Genomic DNA, 19,937 nt, shown 5'->3' on the forward strand with positions numbered 1-19,937 from the left:
TTATTTTGTTATAAATTTTATGCCCCATATTTAAGAACACATTTATTTTAGTTCTGTATTTTCAGTCGTTTTCCTTTTTTTTTTTCAAATTCAAACATCTGCCTCTGATTATGCAAGAATGCATGTCAACTGCTGATTATTTTTGACTAAAACTAATTTAATATTTGCTTTGCTTTTGTATCATAGTTTATGATAACAGGAGCTGAAAGTGATAGTATTTTTAAATGATAAATGGATGCTCTTGAAGGAATGTTTTCGTTTTTGACAAAACAAATCTGAAACAAAAATGGTTTTATTGAACCAAAATAGGAGTTTTATTATTATTTATTTATTTATTTATTTATTTGTGATCGCTATATTGCATTTTATTCTTTCACACTTAAAAATTTTATTACTGTATTGGTGAAAGGTGTTTCTTTGTTTAGATTTTATTTTCATATTTTTGTAATTACTATCTTTGTTTCCACTAGTTTATTTTCCATACTAATGATTGTCAGTCGTCTTGACGTGTGTGTAGTCCTATCTCACACTAGTGATTTTTTTCCTACTTTTCCTACTTTTTTAATTTTTGATTCCTTATTTCCTACTTTTTCCCCTCAAAAAACCACTTCGGGGTCTGGACCTGGTGCAAAAGTAAATAATACTAAAGAAATAACCTATTATTTTAACAAATCGGCATGGTAAAACCATGCATCTAGCCTAAAACCGTGCGGTTAAATTGGAAACCATAAAATGGAATTAAATATGGACATTTAAAGCAACAAAGTAATAAAATTCGGTGCAAGAGAACATAAATCGAGTAAAATTATTGTTTATGAAAACAAAAAAACACGTTTAAGACCAGTTAAGATCGGTTTTGCACGTGCTGCAGAGCACGTGCATTGAAATAATGATAAAATGATTGAAAAAAATGCAGGTTAAACCAAAATGCAGCGCAAATAAAAATTTTATGAAAATGATACAAATTGTTTAAAAAAAATAATAATAAAAAACAGTAGTACTCACGGCTTTTGTGGCAAAATATGTAGAGCATGATTGCGCGTTGCACATCACTAAAACGGTTAGCGAGCTGGGGGGTGGAGAGGAGAGGAAGGAAGGGGTGCGGGTGCAGTCCGAATAGGGAGAGTAGGGTTGCCGTAGAAAGAGGAGCGGGGTTGTCGTCAAAGGCAGTTTATCGCCAAAAATTTGGCGACGGTTTAAATATCTACGATATCGAAAAATAACCTATTGGAGTGTCCAAAAATGGTTTAGGACAGGACAGATGTTTTTTATCGACTGAAACTGTCCTAAACTGCTAAAGTTAAAGGAGTATAATCTAATCAATTCGTATTTACTGCAATATTTGTAATGCATCAATATATATATTAATAAGGTTTGATTAATGAGTATTTAAGGGGAGTCAGTACCCTAAATACTTTCAAAAATTTGATTTCTTGATTTTTATATGTTTTGAAGCTCTATTTCAATACCTTTTTAATGATACAAATTTCTTGATCGTGCTCATATTAGAAGTAAGTTAAAATAAGCTTTAAAAAAAATTAAACGCATGTTGATAAGGTATGATTTTCCCCTTCAAATTGCAATATCTCGAAATGGTATTTTTGAAACTAAATGTTCCTTTCTCTCAGAAACTAAATTGTCTTAGGCTTTGAAATTTTTACCACCTATTCCATACATCTAATTGCATATACTGAAGTAAAATCTTTCTCATATTCCAAAAATATTTTTTATAGAGCTGATTTCGTGTTACAAAATTACATTTTTTGAAAAAAAAATACAGTGACTTACGCATTAGAATTAAAAAAAAAAAAAAAAAAAAAAAAAAAAACTAAGCTTCCTTTCTGTAAAATGTTACTTCAGTATAGAGAAAACTGTCTACTTAAGGTACAGAAAAAATTTCATAAATGTATCTTAAACAGATTTTCAGAAAAAGGTACATGAACTTGTGCAAATCAACATTGACGGTAGGGTCAGGTGGGGTGAAATGGGGCGGATTTTGTCTATTTTTTAAAATGATGCCATTTGCAAACCCATAAACTTTTTTTTGTACTTTTTTTAAAATTTCTTCTTTACGTCTGTTTCTTTCCCTTTAATTTAAGCTGCTTCTCATTGAAAATTGTTGTCATTGACAATCTGAAAATTGCAATTAAAGTATCTGACCCATTCCACCCCACGGTGGGGTGAAATGGGTTTTAATGGGGTGAAATGGGTCATTGCAATAGAAACATACAATAACTAAGAAATTATTACCAAAACACGTTAAATAGCTGAGAGAAATTGTTTCCAAAGAACCATTTATTTATTTTAACATATTCAACACCAAAATATTTTGAACTAAAACTCAAAAGTATAATGTCCGCAACAATCAAATTCTGCTCTTTCAATGTCTTCAGAAGTGGACATCTAGAAACAATGTCTGTATCTTCCTACTCAGGAAAGATGTAGTATTTGCCTGAGTTGGCTTTTTGTAGAAAATTTACTCTGTTGTAATCTTGGTCATTAACTTTGTGTCAAGTGATCAACAAACTCTTTTGATGATTTCTTGCCCGTGTATTGGACAAGAACCCACTTCCCAGGTGTTAGTTCTTGCATAAGTAACTCGGACATTTCTTCATCCAAGAGTTGGGTTTCATTCGGTTCCTGCTTTTTAGAAGGTATCCAGGCTCTTGCTTTCATGAGCAATTCTTGTTTTCTCTTACATAAGTGGCATGCCGTTTTTTTTTTTTTTTTTCAAAATTCCTGGCTCACTCTTATACCTCAAAACTCAAATTTTGAATTGGTAGCCAATGGCTACCAGATCCTCACAAAATGGTAGCCAAATCTCAAAAAATGATAGCCAAACTTTATTTTAATTTAAATTATTTAATTTATTTTAATCCGTTTATTTATTTAGTATTTGTGCATATGTCATTGGCGTAGCAAAGAACGTTTCTTATAAAATAATAATTAAAAATAAATAAGTAAATAAAAAATATTAAAAAAAATAAATAAAATAAAATAAAAACGAGCTAAAAATAAAAAAGGAAAAGAGGGTTGAGGAAAAATTTTGGAGGGGGGGGGGAATTGAACTTCGGGGGAACGGGCACCCCTGCCCAGATATTATTTAACACATCTTTTGCAAACTATAATCTGCATTAATTTATCTTTAAGCAAAACACATCAGGATAAAAAAAATAAATAAATAAATAAGATTATTATTATTTTTTTTTTCAGCTTTCAAAACTTCTAGAAACATCACAGCTTTCAACCAAAACACGAGTTAGTTCCTTGATAAAGAAAACAACAAAATACCAAAAAAAAACTTGAACAGACTGTAAAACCTAAACCATTTGCGATTCTACAAAAATATTTTTTTGTTTTTACAAATGCATGCAGAATTTTATAAAAATCGAAGCCAGAGTGTCAAAAAATGAATAAATAAAAGAAAGGTAAACAATATAAAACAAAACGAAAAAAAAATAAAAAGTGAAATAAAACATCCAGCAGAAGAAAAAAAAGGGTTTCAGCCGTATTCTTTCCACCTTCTCTAGATGCAGGAATGCCATTTTTTTATTATTTATGTGTTTTATAAATACGATTGTACTTCTCTTTATTTATTTTGTAACACACATTTTCCTCTTCTAAATGGTGAAAATGGACAATCTACAACGTGGCGCCATTTTGAAAACGCGAGACGCCATTTTGAAAATTTACCGCGAAACTTAAAAATAACTTTTTTAAGGAGAAATAAAGTAAATAAACGGATATGTCCTCTCCTCCAGTAGGTTTTTTTATTTTAAAAAGAAAAAAGGAAAAACTAACAATATGATTAAAACAAAAAATCAAAAATCTTGCAAAAAAACTTTTTTTTTCATCGATATAGTTTTTACCTTGTCTCCGTGCATTTTGATTCAAAGGCGCCATTTTTGTTTATTCATATGTAAACCAAATGTACAAGATTAATTCTTTTTATTTTGGAAAGGACATTTTTGTCTTAAGTGGTAAAATAAACAATAACAAAGTGACGCCATTTTGAAAACGCGTAGTTTAAAAATACCACAAAACGAAGAAATAGCCATTTGTTAAGGAGAAATAAAGTTGAAAAATGAATTTAAGATCAAAAAAGCGTAATTTACTAAATTGGTGTATGAAATTTGTCTATTTTTACGATCGCGTGTAAAGAAAGCCAAGTTTTCAAAATAGCAAGTTTTGTAACGAATTTGCCATCGTGATTGCGATTTTTGTTTTCTATTCAGAACAAGAACACATATTGCGATTTTTGTTTTCTATTCAGAACAAGAACACATAGCACAATTAGCCACAATTGGACAATACTCCCCCCCCCCTTCCCTCCTTCATCCCTGGCGATCCGATAGACAAACTTTTAGTGGACAAAAGAATTTGGGGAAAGGTCATATATCAAGACTATAGGTCAGGGAAGGTTGCATTGGCGAATGGTAGCCACATTGGCGACTGAAGTGAAAATAATGGTCGCCAAAATTTGAAAATTGGTCGCATTTGGCGACTGGCGACCGCGAGTTTTGAGCTTTACTCACTCTATGCCAAGAGTGCCACAATTGCATTTTTCAGACTTAGTCTTTATAAATACCTTAGCAACAATGATTGTATCTTTCTATGAAATGGGGAATCGCACTTTGTAGAGCTGAAGCAATATATTTTTCTTCTTCACTTAGCGTTGTACGTCTAACCAACCTTTTCGACTTTGTGCGCCGGAGACCCATCTCCTCGATCTTTCTCTTGGCATATTATATTTCCTTGCAGCTGCAGGAATTGCTAAATCATAGTCTGAATTTTTCTTTTCCCTTTTTCTTACATACACCCCAGGCATTTTCATTGAATAAATAAAAAATTTGAATTAGGAAAGAGTAGGTAGGTAATAGGTTGTAAATATGGATGGCAAGTTTAGCTTTTAAATTCTACACATTAATAATACATACTTTATTTTTGTTACATGTAAAAATCTTCTAAATTTCCATTTAAGACCTATTTATGGATTTTGAAAGTCAATATACTTTCATTATGAATTAAAATTCGCTAAGCCTAACTCTGCCCCATTTCACCCCACCACATGAAAATAGCAACAAAAAAAGAAAGAATTGATACTTTTTCTACCCGTTTTTTGCAAATTGCAGATGAAAGTCTGTTCTAACTGATAACACTTGAGAATTTCAATTGAAAAAAAATGTATAGCAAGATTTTAAGAAGTTTGTCAGGCTTCCTAAAAATTCACATGTGATTTAAGAAACAAAATGTCAGTGTAGTGCTCCCAACAATTTACACAGAAACTTTTAAAAAATCAGAATTGTAGCCAAAAAGCCCCTCATAACTTGTGTAAAGTTTGAGAAAAATTCAGCCAGACCAAAAATTTTTATAAATAAAAATACACAGCATGACCCATTTCACCCCACCTGGCGAGGGTACTGACTCCCCTTGATATTTTCTTCAAATGTTCATTTAAAAAATATTTTACCGAAAAAAATTACCAATAACTTTTTAACTAATAATAACTTTGAAACTAACAATTTCATGAAAACCTCCTTATGTAACAGTTAGTAGAGTTATGAAAGGAAATTAACAACACTACCAAGACAACTAATTTCAGTTCCATTTATAACTCAAAGGAATGTTATTTAATGTGAAATATTTAGGTGCAAAAAAAAAGGGAAAAAAAAGCGTTTTTAAAAAGGTTTTTGCAAATAAGTTTTACATGTTTCAACAAAAATTATTTTTAAATTTTTGAAAAAAAAAAAACAAAAAAAAAAAAAAGATCATTAAACACTTATATTATAAAACTTGTGTTATTCTTTTTTAGTTTATATTTTTAAATACATTCTGTAACTGCAAAAGAATTGTAATTTATTGCATTTAAGTCAATTATTGCACTATATTTTGAACACTTTCACACTTCTGCACACAAGCATAAATGTCAAAAAATTTGGTTTATGGGAAAAAAAAACCCTTCTGCATACAAATTAAAATTTAATTTCTACATAACAAGATTAAAATCAGCTGCATAAATAAGTTACATACGTATTCATAATTGAATGTTCACATTGAATATATATATTAAATAGTCAAAAAATAATTCTGACACATTTTGTTCAATTTTTGATGTTTTCTCACAAAATATGTTTTTTCAAAAAATAATTTTGAATACTTTTGGACACAACGGTTTTGAGCAGGATGGTAAAAACCTTGCCAATCCTGCTTTAATTTGCACACATAGTTAAATTTGCTAACTATTACCAAAACTCATGCATACAGATTGAAATTTTAATTAAGAATTAATTTCTATGTAACTAGATTATAATCAGCTGCATAAGTAAGATGAATGTTCTCATTGAATAAATGTTCAATATAAAAACATTACTTGGATACATTTTATTCTGTTTTTGATGTATTCTCACAGAATATAATTTTTCTAAAAAGTTTTGGACAGGACAGTAATAACCAGGGTTTATACTGTGTTACAAAAACAAATCTTACCTTATTGAATAGTTACCTTAATTATAAATCAAGAAATACAAAAATTTTTCTTAGGAGAACCAATAATATAGAATACCAAACTAAATAAATCAACTGCACATGCTCTAAAGATACTAATTTTGAATTAACTGGGGTCTAGACAAATAAGTCAGAGGCCAAAGGTTTGGTCAAAGGTTAAAACATTAGTGCTGTCATCTACATGCATTCCAGAATTACATTTGTGCTTAATTTAAAAAGATGTTGCGGGTGTAACTTTAACTAAATGTCACACCCGCAACGCTTAATAACTCCAATTAAAACATTAATTAATTTTTTTTCTGTTTGTTATTCAAAGTACTTTAGTAAACTATTTTAGAATACAAAGTTTCAAAACTTTTAGGCAAATAAATTTTTCTGTGGAAATATAAATGCATTTTTTTGTTGCGGGTGTGACACAATAATTAAGAATAATTAAATATGCTTACCTTTTGTAGTGAAGATTAGTAGACATTTCTCTTCAGGAAAAAACTGTTGCTAATGAATGTCAGATTATGTGTGAAACTTTATAGATTTCTAGAATTATTTGTTCAGCTGTAATAGACCATGCAACATAAGCAGTTTTGGTGCAGTCTAGTTCGCACTGATATAGTTCCACTTTAGTAATTAAAATAAGAATGTTAATGACATAAATGAAATTTTTTTTCAATAAAATATGAAATAGTATACTTTTAACAGTGTGTATGCAAAATTTCAACCATATTGAATGAAATTTGAATTTTCATCCTCATGTCCACTTTTTTTTGGATTGGGCGAATACACACGTTAAGCATACCTCCCAATAGCAAGTGACCTTTAAACCAGCTACACCGAGTTTGATTCATTTCCAAATGCGGAAACTTGTAAATTTCGAGCAATAAAATTATGTGGGGTGTCAAACACCGCCTTGCGCATCGTCGCGGGTTAAGCAGTGTTATTTTTGTTGAGTCTATTGAAAAGGGAGATCAGGCAGATATGCATGATTCTATTAACTGACTATATTTTATTTGATTTAATAACTAACAACATTGTTCAACACTTATTTTCTCATTTGATTCTATTATTATTTATGTTTTTTCTGAAGCTCAATTTAAAAATAATCTCTCTTTTTTTAGGAATTGCTTTTCCAACTTGTGTATCTGTGAATAATTGCATTTGCCATTTTTCTCCACTTAAAAGTGAACCTGATTATATATTATCTGATGGTGATATGGTAAAATTGTAAGTATCAATTTTTTCTTTTGTTTTTTATGTATACAATTTGAAATCAAATGTCATTATGTGTTAATGTTTTTTCTGTGAGGAATTGTACGCTAAAGCAGTTCAAGTTTTTTTGACATTAAACCTTTTTTTTTTTTTAAAAAAAAAGCAACAACCAACAATCCTATATTTTCTTGTTCATCTGCCAACTTTTGTGCACAATGTGCAGAGTTCACGCTGTTTAGCTGCATTTACACACAATTCCTGTTTTTTTTTTTTTTAATCTCAAAATCTGTTTACATCTTAAGAATTCATTCATCATAGTATGCTGTGTCATTCTGCCTTTAGGACATCAATGATTTTGCGTTGATTAAAATTTTCTAACAATGACAGATTTAGAGAAGGGGGACACTGTTGCATGCACTTTAAGAAACCAAAATTTTTTAAATTACTTATGGTACCTACCTACTGACATAAATTTAATTTACTTGCTTATTATTTTCATACTTACTTAAATTCTTTATTAGTAAAAGTATGCTTATAGGGGAGAGATACTTCTAAAATTTGTTACAAATTCAATTAAAATTTTTTTTTTTTTTTGAATTATCAGGAATATTTAGATACAAAATTAAAAGTTCAAAACTGATATATGTTGCAAATGTATAGTAAAGTCCCTTATTAATAAAATTAAGGGATTAATTTAATAAATATTAAATTAATCCCTTTCAGTGCTCACAATTTATTGATAATTCAGCGTTTTCATTTCCAGGTCCAGTGTAGTGTTTTTTCTAAAAATATGTTGTTAAATTTTTTTATAAATTTGGTTTAAAAGATGAAAATATCTTATCAAGTATGATTATTCTCCCCCCCTCCCCCCCCCCCCAATTTCCTGAAATAGTTGTACATTGTAAGTGAGCTGGGCTGACGTTTGCAGCCCTTTATCTTTTAATGGTACAGTTTAATCAAAAAGTACTAAATGCACGTATGATTGATTTTTTTTTTTCTGGAAAGTGAGCTGAAGCCTACTCTTTTATGCGATCAAAGTTATAGAACTATTCATCATGTTAAGAAACAAGTACCTTTGCATAATTAAATGAGAGCAAATTTTGCAAACATATATTTTGAGGTTTTAAGAAACTAATTTTTCAATGCACAAAAATGTGAATTTATGGATGTAAAGTCATGCAGCAAAAACTTTCCAAAGAAAGTAAATTCATTCAGAAATTTTATTTGTTGGTTCGTTCGAGTTTGGTCAAGGGGTCAACGTGTGAATTAGGTAGTGAATTTCTAGGGTGGCCCAGTAAAGAATGAAGAAATGAATATTTTGCCCCCCTCCCCCCTTTAATTCACTGCTTGGCTTGTCATATTTACCCTTCCAGCTGACGAGTGTATCTGAGAGATACACTACATTCAGAACTTATTTTGTTTTGTAGCTTTATGCCAGTTAACGCTACTAGGTCTAATTTCAGCAGTTCTTTCCCTTCCCCTAAACCTAGATCTATTTTTAGTCATCCTTTGAATTTTTTTTCATAGTGTCAGAATCTGGGTTTGCCGATATATATTAGTCAATATACAGTAAAATCCCTCTAATGCAGACATTGACAGGACAAATTTTATTGTCCGCAATGAAGGGGAATCCGCAGGACAGTGGTTTAATAATGTTATTTGCCTTGGAATCGGGGAATTAAAAAATGTCCGCATAAGAGTGGTGCCCACCTTTGAGCGGTGTCCGTTAGGAGGGGTTTTTTACTGTATATCCGTTTATTTTGAAAATATGATATTTTGATATTTTCAATATTTTTTCAACTATGGTATTTTCAATGTAAAAAGTCTATTGCTCATAGTAATATTGTTCATTTATTATTAAAAATAACCACTAAGTTATGTAATATATTTGTATGATGTATAATACATTATTAGTATAACAAAATATATAATCCTTTTTTACTTGTATTTTATATTCATAAAATTATTAGTAATGTAACAATTTTAACTCACATTAAAAGTGCTTAATTAAATATTAAACATTGTTCAGAAAAAAAGATATCTCATGACTGTCCACTAACTAATGCATATTATTTATCTTTGAATCATATAACTGTAAAAGTAGCTAACAGAAGAAAAATGAGTAAAACAGCTAATGCTAAAGTAACTCCGTTAAAATTGTTAAAAATAAAAAATGAAATATTAGATATAAATAATGAAAGAAACATTAATTTTAAGTCTATGTATTGCAATTATAATATAAGAAGAAAAAGAGTGATTTAAGGATGCATTTTCTATTCTAAAGACATAAGTTAATTGAAAATATCGGATATATGTATCAAAATATCTAACATTTTCGAAAATACCATGATATTTTCGAACCCTGGCAGAATCAGCCTACATGTTTGCTGTTTCTGCTCTGAGCGTTGCAATTGTTTAATTTAACATGCTTTTTTGTTATTTTAATTTACTTTGTTTTTTTACCTTCATATTACCTTTAGTCTTTTATTCGAAATGTGAATAAATGAGTCAAATTATCGACAATTTTTTTAAATTCTATTTTGAAGCATATTTTAATTATTCTTTGGTCATTGTTTTAGTTTTTTAAGGCAGATTGTTTCTGTGTTTTTTGAAACAGTTGTACTTATTAACTCTTAGCTTATTAAAACATATTTTTTGACATTGAACCTCTTCAATATATATATGTTACAATAGTGTATCAGAGAAATATTTGTGACCTTTCATGTTGACATCAAACCCGCGCCTGCTGAAAAGTTAAAGCTATTCCTCAAAATATTTTCTTGAATCTTGAATGATAATTATGTTATCTGACAATATGTTCTGCCATAGCAGTATATATATATATTAGTTCAAAAATTATATTAATGTTTTATTGTTTATTTTAGAGATTTGGGTGCTCATATTGATGGGTTCATTGCTGTTGTGGCCCATACATTAGTTGTTGGTGCATCTAAGGTACTCTTCTGTGATTTATTTTGTTTGAAACTATCTAAGTGTCAAGTATATTTAACACTTACATTAAAATGCCTTGTTTCAGGAGAACAAAGTAACAGGTCGAAAAGCAGATGTAATTCATGCTGCATATTTTGCTGCAGAAGCTGCCCTAAGGCTTGTTAAACCTGGAGGTGATGTAAGTGATTTTTCTTTTAATTGCATAAGTTACTTAGAAAGTCTGTCTAAACTAGTTAAATTTCATTTTACTTTTTTCACCAAGACCTTTTCTGTTATTCATTTTAAAAAACTGCTCCATTTTTGATGTAATTGAACTTGGTTAATACAAAATTTGACAAATACACCCAAACCTGTTTTTATGCAGTGGATAGGGACCACATTAAAAAAATTGTTCAAAACTTCACAAGTAGCTAGAAAAAGTTGTTTTTGCAACACAGTTAAAAAGTATATTTTTTACGCAGTGGATAGGGGCCGCATAAAAAAAGTCATATAGAAAGCGACCCCAAAAATAAACAACTAGAAATTGCTTCTTTAAACAAAATAAAAATAAACAAAGGAGTGATAATTGTTGGCCTAGAGCCATTATTTTTTGTTCCTGGAGAAAATTTCTAAAGTTTTAGAAGGTTTATAAAAGTTTCCAAAACTTACTTCCTTCTTTTTTTGAACTTAGAATGTCATCTCGTTATTTAACCAGTGCACGAATCGTTCCCCAGAGTCAGTACTCCCTGCATGTGTTTGTTGACCCGCCACGATGAAGTGACAACATAGTAAAAACGTTGAAAAAATTTTTGCTGTATGCATGTCGGAAAGAATTTTAAAGATTTGAGTTTTAAATGGTAAACTGTGTTGAGTTGTTTCATCAGTATAATTTATGCATGCTCTTTGATATGCATCACGCCATCGCGTAAGGGGATTGGGAATGCTATTTAAGTGTGAACTCTCAATCAATCAATTTTTTACCATGTTGTGACTGCAGTCTGATGTTTTGCTGATGTGCTGAGATTGTGCCTGGGAGCTGAGTGATCCAGATTAGATGTTCCATGTTGTATAGTGGATTCTTTTTGAAAGATGTAGGAAGTTTTCGTTGAGCCCAGCTAGAAATGCGGGCATGTTCCAGTAGTTACCTTCAGATGTCTTTTTAAGTGAGGGATTTTCTTTCTAAAAGTGAGAGTTTAAATCAAGTCGTTTTTGCTGATAAAAGGCCTAGCAAGCAGGACCATTGAAGATTCATGCTCGAGAGCTGGATTGGATGTCCGTTAGATTTTTTCATTGGATGGATGGTTCCTGTTGTCCAGGAGGACAGGTTTCTTTTTTGAATTCAGCATGGTGGCATGGAATGGCCTAGTGATGGGCGATGTTGCAGATTTTAACATCGCGATACATCGCCAGTAAACATCGCGATATTTCGATGTATTTTCTTTTCATTAAATCAAGGATGTCCACGAAGGGGGAGGGGGTGGGGTAAGGCGCAAGGCCTGCAAAAGCATGAGCCACATAAAAACACAAAAGATTCATTTTAATTTCATATTTTGGAAGACATTCCCCATTTCAAACAATGACCCTTGTCCACTGCGCATTTTTTGTGCGGGGGGGGGGGGGAGTCAGAGAAGGGGTTTGACTGAAAGAAAGAAGTAGCAAGGTCAAGGTGAAGGGGAAACGTTTTGATTAGAGGATTCAGAGTCTTGGTTGTTTCTTTTCTTTTTTCTTTTGAGTGGAGAAGGAAAAACTAAAAAAAGGAAAGACTAAAAAGTTTGTGTCCTAGAATTTCGGGGGGTATTTGTCCCGACGGTCCCCACCCTGTCTACGGCCCTGCCATCGACATAATATCACGATGCTTCGCCATTGGCTGCGAGAAGCAATGCTTCGACTTCAGTCGCCGAGTCATCATAAGCCGCGATGTATTCTCAAAGGCAGTTCTTCCGACGCATTGTGACACATCGCGGTGTATCAGCGAGTAGTCTTGCCGAGTCATCCGCGATGTATCGGCGAAGGCAGTTCTTCCGACGCATCGCGGTGTATCAGCGAGTAGTCTCGCCGAGTCATCTGCGATGTATCGGCGAAGGCAGTTCTTCCGACGTATCGTGACGCATCGCGGTGTATCAGCGAGCCGGGGAGAATCGCGAAGGCCCCGAGCGCAATCTCGCCGAATCATTATGAGGCCGTTCTTCCTTCCGATGCATCGCGGTGTTTCAACGAACGCGGTCTTTCGCAAGCATCGTGGTTCGCTCAGACGTTCTGATGCCATTGGAAACATCGCGGCGCATCACGATGTATCGTGATACATCGCGTTTCACCGGGAATCGCGGTGTATCGGAAGAACAGTAAATATAAACACCGGCGTGGCGATGATTGCTTGACACCAGTGTTTTGCGATGTATTGCCCAGCCCTAGTATGAGATCCAAATTAGTGGATCGCGCCTCCACATGTTGTGCCAACTTTTAAGGAAGGAATAGCTTGTTTGGTATGAATTTTCAACTCATTCAGCTGAACTATTCTGTTTTTGGCATAGGACTCAAAGTGGTACTTGTATTAAACTAGTCATGTGAATTTTACTGGAACTTTAACTATACTATTTTAAGAAATGTTTCCTACTGATATATTTGGGGGGATTTTTTTTAAGTCAGTTGTTGGGGAATGGGAATTTTTATTTACACTTGTTAATAATTCCATGTTTTGATATATTTATTGTTCAATAAAATGCTTATTTAATTGTTAAATATGTGTTTGTAAATCCTTTCGTCCTGAGCAGATCATTCCACAAATATTCAGTTGGGCTTGCTTGCTTAAAACCTGCTTTTAGTTCTTTGAACTTCGTTTTGATTGAGCTATCAGATTAAATACCCAACAATAATGTTGCTGAATTGTCCGACAAAATTTCCCAAATAAGACATTTTGGGGAAGTCACAGTGACCTCCTATTGGGATGTCCCTGTCGTCACTTGAAGGTACTACCTTGCACTCATTTAACAAATAATTTCGTCAAATGAGTCTTGGTCTAATTGAAATTTTCATACACCACAACCCCCCCCCCCCCCACACAAAAACAGGTTTGAGTGTATCTATGAATTTATTAGTAACAACTGTGAATAAGTGATGTTGATGTTATAAAAAAACATATGAATGCTTTGCTGTGTTCAAAAAAAAAAAAACCCTTAATATTGCTAAGTTGAATGTGGATAAAATTGAAAAAGGAAGATGATAATCAACAGTTGCAGAGTAGGTTGTATTCCACCATGAAATATGCATAATTTTATCTCCAAGTGAATTCAAATAACCGCAGGTAAACAAGTGTATGGGCTTTTTATCTGTGGAATAGATTTAACATTTTCTTTTCCATACAAAATGCGCCTTTAAAAAAAAAAAAACGGCATTCAAACACTGAAATTTTTAGTGAATAAATTTAGAAAATTTGTTCATCTTAGTCGAGCGTTCGATTTAATTTATGTATTGTGCTTTAAATCTTTAATGTAATAAATGAGAGGTTAGCTATCAAAACCAGATTATTGCATATTTTTCTGAAATCCACTTTCTTGCATATTTTGAAAGTTTAGAGGGTTCTTCATAACCTGACGAAGGGGTATAGCTCAAATCCAGCTAATTCAAACCCAAAATTAGATGAAAAGGTTTGCTGTTTGGATCAAGTCTAGCTCATTCCAATCTTTTGCCATCTCCCGCCAGGAGCTCTCACATCCACCTTTTTCCTTTCTCTTCTTGCTTTCTGCATTTTCTTTACACTATTATTTTTCTTTGATAAATTAAAAAAAAAATCTGTTGCAATTTGTTTTTTTTTTTTTTTCACATTGTACCAAAATTAATGTCTCAATTGTGAAATTGCAAATCATTTGAAAAAGTTAAGTGAATATCATTTATTTAAAACTCTTAAAGACACAAACTAGTAAACTTTTACACAGTTATATGATTCAGACATAAAAAATGCATTAGGCAGTGCACAGTCATAAGACACTTTCTTTTTTTCTAACTAGTGTTTAATAGTTAATTAGGCACTTGTAACATGAGTTAAAATTGTTACGTTACTAATACTTTTATGAAAATGAAATAAAAAAGGAATATTGTATTACTTTGTTGTATTAATGCATACATAACTTTTTGTTATTTTGAATAGTAAATGAACAATATTACTATGATTGATATAATTTTTATATTGAAAATACCATTGTTGAAAATAGTGTTCACTCTAGAAAAAAAAAAGGGCAAGGTGCTGGCCTTTGAAAGGGGCACTTTTTTAAAAAAGGGCATTATTTCAATGCAGTGTCCCCCCCACCCAAGACCGATGATGCACCATTCAAAAAGTACTCAGTGCCCTCCCCCCCCCCAAAAAAAAAAAATTAAGAGGAGAATTAACACTTAAAACACCTTTCGAAAATTCAAACAGTCTAGTCTGCACCATGAGGCCCCCCCCCCCCCCCCCCCTTGATCGCCGTCACCACTGACTTTAGTATTAAATATGATTTCTTCCAGAAAATACACTTGTCTTCAGAATAGGGTCAGCTCACCCCCCCCCCACACACACACAAATGCCAGCTAAGCTAAGCACATTCTCCACACTTCATAGGAACATTTAGTTAATGATGAAACTTGGCTTTGGGGTGTTTTTCAACAATTTTCATGCCATAATTTTAACTACCTAAAAGAGTAAAAAAAAAAATCCTAGGCATTTCAAAACTTTTTGAATTTCAATTTAAGAACAACAGTATTTAATTACTTATCTCCCCTTCCTACCAAAAAAACTGCATAGTAACAGACATTGTGCCATTAAGTATTTTAGTAGACATCAAAATCATGATGAGTGTATAATCTCCTTTTTTAAATATATTACACTTCAAATAAAATAATTAACTTAAAATACTGTGTGCAGTGCTTTAAAAATGCAGCGATAGAAAGTTGCAAAACTGAAAAGACTTTATTTAAGCTCTATATCCTATTCTTGGAGTTGTTCAAATTCATAACACAAATGTTTTGGCAGATGTATGCGCTCCTAAATGCAATGCATAAGCAGCTTGGGCCAAGCTAAGATTTTTATCTCAGACAATTTGTAAAAATTTAATATGTAAGCATTTTAATTTTGTGATTTTTTAAAAAATCAATTGTATAATATTTTTAAAAGAAAAAGAAACAGTGCAAGGCCATTTTAATTAGAAAAAAGCACAAGTATGTCAAAAGTACGCTTTTTATTCTGTCAGTAAGTGTTTTAAATAATCTGTTATATGAATCACACATATACAAAGATAATAAAAATACTTAGCAAAAAGGAAAGAATTGAATGAACGTCCTGTCAATGCGATATGTTTCCATTTCAAACAGTTTTTTAGGGGAGATGGGGGTTAAAAATCCAAGATATTAAAAAAATACCCTTGCATTATAGCCCAGTAAGCTTTGTACTATGTTCCTTTTAGGAAACAATCAGAAAGTTAACTTTCCAGAAACAGATGTGAAAAGATTGCTACACAATCATGAGCAACACGCTAAAATGAGCTAAGCCTAACTTCCACATGGAAATGAACACAAAGGGCTGAAATGTTAGAAAATTGTCCTATTCCCTCTCTCATTGTTGATTCTCAGAAGATCCAGGATGGGAAGAAATGAAACAAAGATTTCTCCCTTCCCAGAAGACCCTACTCCTTCCCACAACCTTTCAAAAACCCACCCTCAGTAGAAGAAAGAACATGGCTTTGTTTCCTACTGATAAGCCTGATTGACTTCTGAGAATCTCATCCCCTCTTTGCCTAGGTATTTGCTTCCCCTTTTGTTTATGGGGCGGTTTTCAAGGTAAAATTCTAGGAACAAGGATAAGACATGGGCATTTTTGCAGACGATTGCTGGACAAATAAAATTGCCCCGATATTGCGACAGGTCGAAACGATGGTTGAGGCATCTTTTTAAAAACACAGGGTGCAAATTTCTTATTTTTGAAAGGGGCGAGGCGCATTTCGCGATCTAAAAGATGGGCAGGGCGCATTCTGCTGATATGGAAAAAGGCAGGGCGCTGCGCCCTTCAAAAATGGCCTAGCGGGAACACTAGTTGAAAAAATGAATATCGAAAAATATCATGATATATATTGGCGACCCCTGCCGATATATATCAAAATATCGGATATTTTTGATATTTTCGAACCTTGATTTCATCAATATACTGAGTTCTGTTATGTTATTAATTTATATTAATAAAATCTCTCTCTCTCTCTCTCTGTTATTTCTTATTTAACATCGCTTTTATTCTCTTTTTTAAAGGGCATCTGAACTATTAGAATATTGTATTAAGTATTAGTTTAATTATTTACAATTATTATTCTTTTATTTTAGAATAATTCAGTCACTGACACAATACAAAAAGTTGCAGAGTCATTTAAATGCAAACCTGTTGAAGGTGAGTTAAAACTTAATTTTATTTTGTTCAGTTTATGTAATAAGTATCCTTTATTGCAGCGGTTTTTATAGTAAATTTCTCAACTAGTTACATATTCAATGGAGTAAAATGCTCCATGCATAATTTATTTTCCTAATTAAAGTAGGAGTAAAAATGGCTCATCAATGATATTAATTATATACACTTTCATACTTGCTAAATAAATCAGTGGCTCTTGATCCCTTTTCAATACTAAAGACCACTTGGTATCCAAATCCTAAGCGGACTGCATATGATAAAATTGTACTTTTACAACAATTATATTAGGTTTCATTAAATGAATACATAAGTCTGTCTGCATTCATTTTCTCCCCTCTAATCCAAGATTATATTTTCACTTGCTATTTGTGGACCACATAAAAATTAGAACATGTAATATAGTGCTACAAGAGAAGGGATTCGGGTGAAGTGTGACCCTCTATGACAAACAAAGGGAGGGTGACAAATTTATGCCGAAAAAAGTAACAGTGTTGCAGCTGTTAGATTACTTTATTGCATATGCAAGTTTGTTTTCATTTATAGAGTAGAACCTCGTTCATTTGAACACGATTAACATGAACTACTGCTAGAGCAAACTGTATTTGTGATCTCCATCCTACTGTTGGCTATTTATTGTTGTTCGGATAAGACAAACTGATTTTAAAGGTGACTTTGAGTTTGCAGGGGTCTGTCCAGGATTTTTCACAGGGTCCGTTTTTTGTGAAAAATCAAGTAATTTTGTAAAAATAGAATTAATTTTGTGAAAAATCAAAAAATTTCGCAAAAAAAAAAAAAAAATTTGTTAAAACGAAATTTTAGAATTTAGAGATGGCACAAACTGCATCAATTAAACTAAAAGTTGAGTGTTTTCTTCTTCTATGACGAAAAAATCATTCTGGATTTTTTTTTTTTTGATATTTGGCGGGGGGGGGGGGGGGGGGGGGTGCATCGCTCTTTCAAGTATCAGTATTTATCTACCATTCTGCATTATGTTAAATTTTATACTAAATATATTTCTGTACAATATTTAAAATAATTGTAACAAAAATATAAATAAATAAAACAAAATTCAGAATAGGGTTTAGCATTCAACATTTTGACCCAAGACACTCTTAAAAAGCACAGAATTTCGTTTAAAACTTATAAATTCCGTGATTTTAACAAAAATAAAAAGATATTTCAATTGTTTACCTCTTAACAAAGCGTAATAATCATCAAAAATTCGAAAAATCGGATTCCCATAGCGGATGCAAAGAGATCGCAATTCTCAAAGTGAAGGCATCAAAAGTATAAAAACGGCTTGTAAAAGAAATATTTTTGATAAAATTATTTTAAAATTGCATTTTAGAGTCCTATGATAACATATCATTAATATCTGTGGACACAGTTGACCGAAAAAAAAACTAAAAAAAAAATAAATAAATAAATAAAATAAACCATCTATTCAGCATTTTAATTTTTGACTCATAACAGAAAATGAAATTTTGCTTTAAAAACTTGAAATGAGAGTTCTAACAGAAATAAAGAGACTTTTCATTTATTTGAATCTAATAAAGCGAAGTTAGCTTAAAAAAAGAACAAAATATGATTCTCATATCGGATGTTAAAAGATTGCATTTTTCAAAATGCAGACATCTAAAGAAAAAAAAAACGGTAATTAAAAGTTTATTTAAAGTTAATCATCCTTGTTAGCATCGAAAAATCAAAACCCATATAATTTTCTCCCAAAATAACAATTAAACATCACACTGCACCGTAAAAACGCAAATATTGACAAGCCAACAAAATGATGAGAATATTTTCCAATCAAGTCATTATAAAGGTTCAACACCAGCAGACGCTAAGTGGTGATAGTTTTCAAGTTGGTAACCCTATCTGAAGCGATCATATTTTTTCCTCACCCTTACTATCCCTTTGCAGTTCTAAGTTCATTTCGCAGATATATATTATTATTGTTTATTAAATCATGAGCAGAGAAAAAAAGGTTACCAATGCCTTTTCAGAAAAGTTTACATCAACACCGCTGCTAATTAGCTGTGATAAAACAAACAATCATTATATTTATTTGGCAGTAGCAATTATTTATCGCTTGCAGGAGCAGGAGCATCGCAAGAGTGCCGATTTTTTTTTTTTTTTTTTTTTTTTTTTTTTCAAAATTAGCCGATTTTGTATAAGCTGATCTCTCTAATTTGACTTTAAAAAAGGTTCCAAAAATTATCGGTTTATACACAGAAATATGCGTTATTTTGCTTTCAGATTTGCTCTTTCAATAAACAATTTGTGACCGATCGGATCTTGTTTATCAGAATTTTGTGAAGGGTCCGTTTTGTTTGATCGGGATTTTGTGAAAGGTCCGTTTTGGTTGATCGGATTTTTGTGAAGGGTCCGTTAACGGACCCAAATATCCTCTGGCCAGACCCTTGGTTTGTTTTAATGTGGTTTGACTGTATTATGTAATTGCATCTATGTTTAAAATATTAATCCAGAAGAGCATGTTTTAATTTATTTTATTCTGTATGTATTTTATCTCATTTAGTTATTTAGTTTGTGCCTGTGTGTATTTGTCATTGACGTAGAACATAACTTCTATTATAATAATAGTAATTAAGCATAAATATATTTTTTTAAATAAGCGCAATTCAACGGGTAACTGACTGACATTCACAGAGCAAAACAATAAGTATTTCAAAATATAAGCCACAAAATTTTGATTTTATAAAGGATATTTTCTTATTGTACTTTTTACGCTGAATTTCATGGTATAATTGAATTTCCAAAATACATATTGGGTGATTTTAGAAAAATTGTTGAAAGCATGGTAACTGACTGACATGAATGCAACCTGTGTGAAAAGTAATACTGATTCGATAGGAGA

At 31.8% G+C, this 19,937-nt stretch overlaps 1 protein-coding gene across 1 annotated transcript in view; it reads left to right on the forward strand.

Annotated features, from left to right (window-relative positions):
• Positions 1-19,937, forward strand: part of LOC129221653 (proliferation-associated protein 2G4-like) — a 49,980-nt gene that overhangs the window by 5,962 nt on the left and 24,081 nt on the right. Inside the window, exons 3-6 of the mRNA XM_054856181.1 lie at positions 7,617-7,722; positions 10,593-10,662; positions 10,745-10,837; positions 16,981-17,044. Coding sequence (XP_054712156.1) covers positions 7,617-7,722; positions 10,593-10,662; positions 10,745-10,837; positions 16,981-17,044 — 333 coding nt within the window. The remainder of the gene's footprint in view (positions 1-7,616; positions 7,723-10,592; positions 10,663-10,744; positions 10,838-16,980; positions 17,045-19,937) is intronic.

Source organism: Uloborus diversus, chromosome 4 (genome assembly GCF_026930045.1).
Source record: "Uloborus diversus isolate 005 chromosome 4, Udiv.v.3.1, whole genome shotgun sequence".
NCBI lineage: Eukaryota > Metazoa > Arthropoda > Arachnida > Araneae > Uloboridae > Uloborus > Uloborus diversus.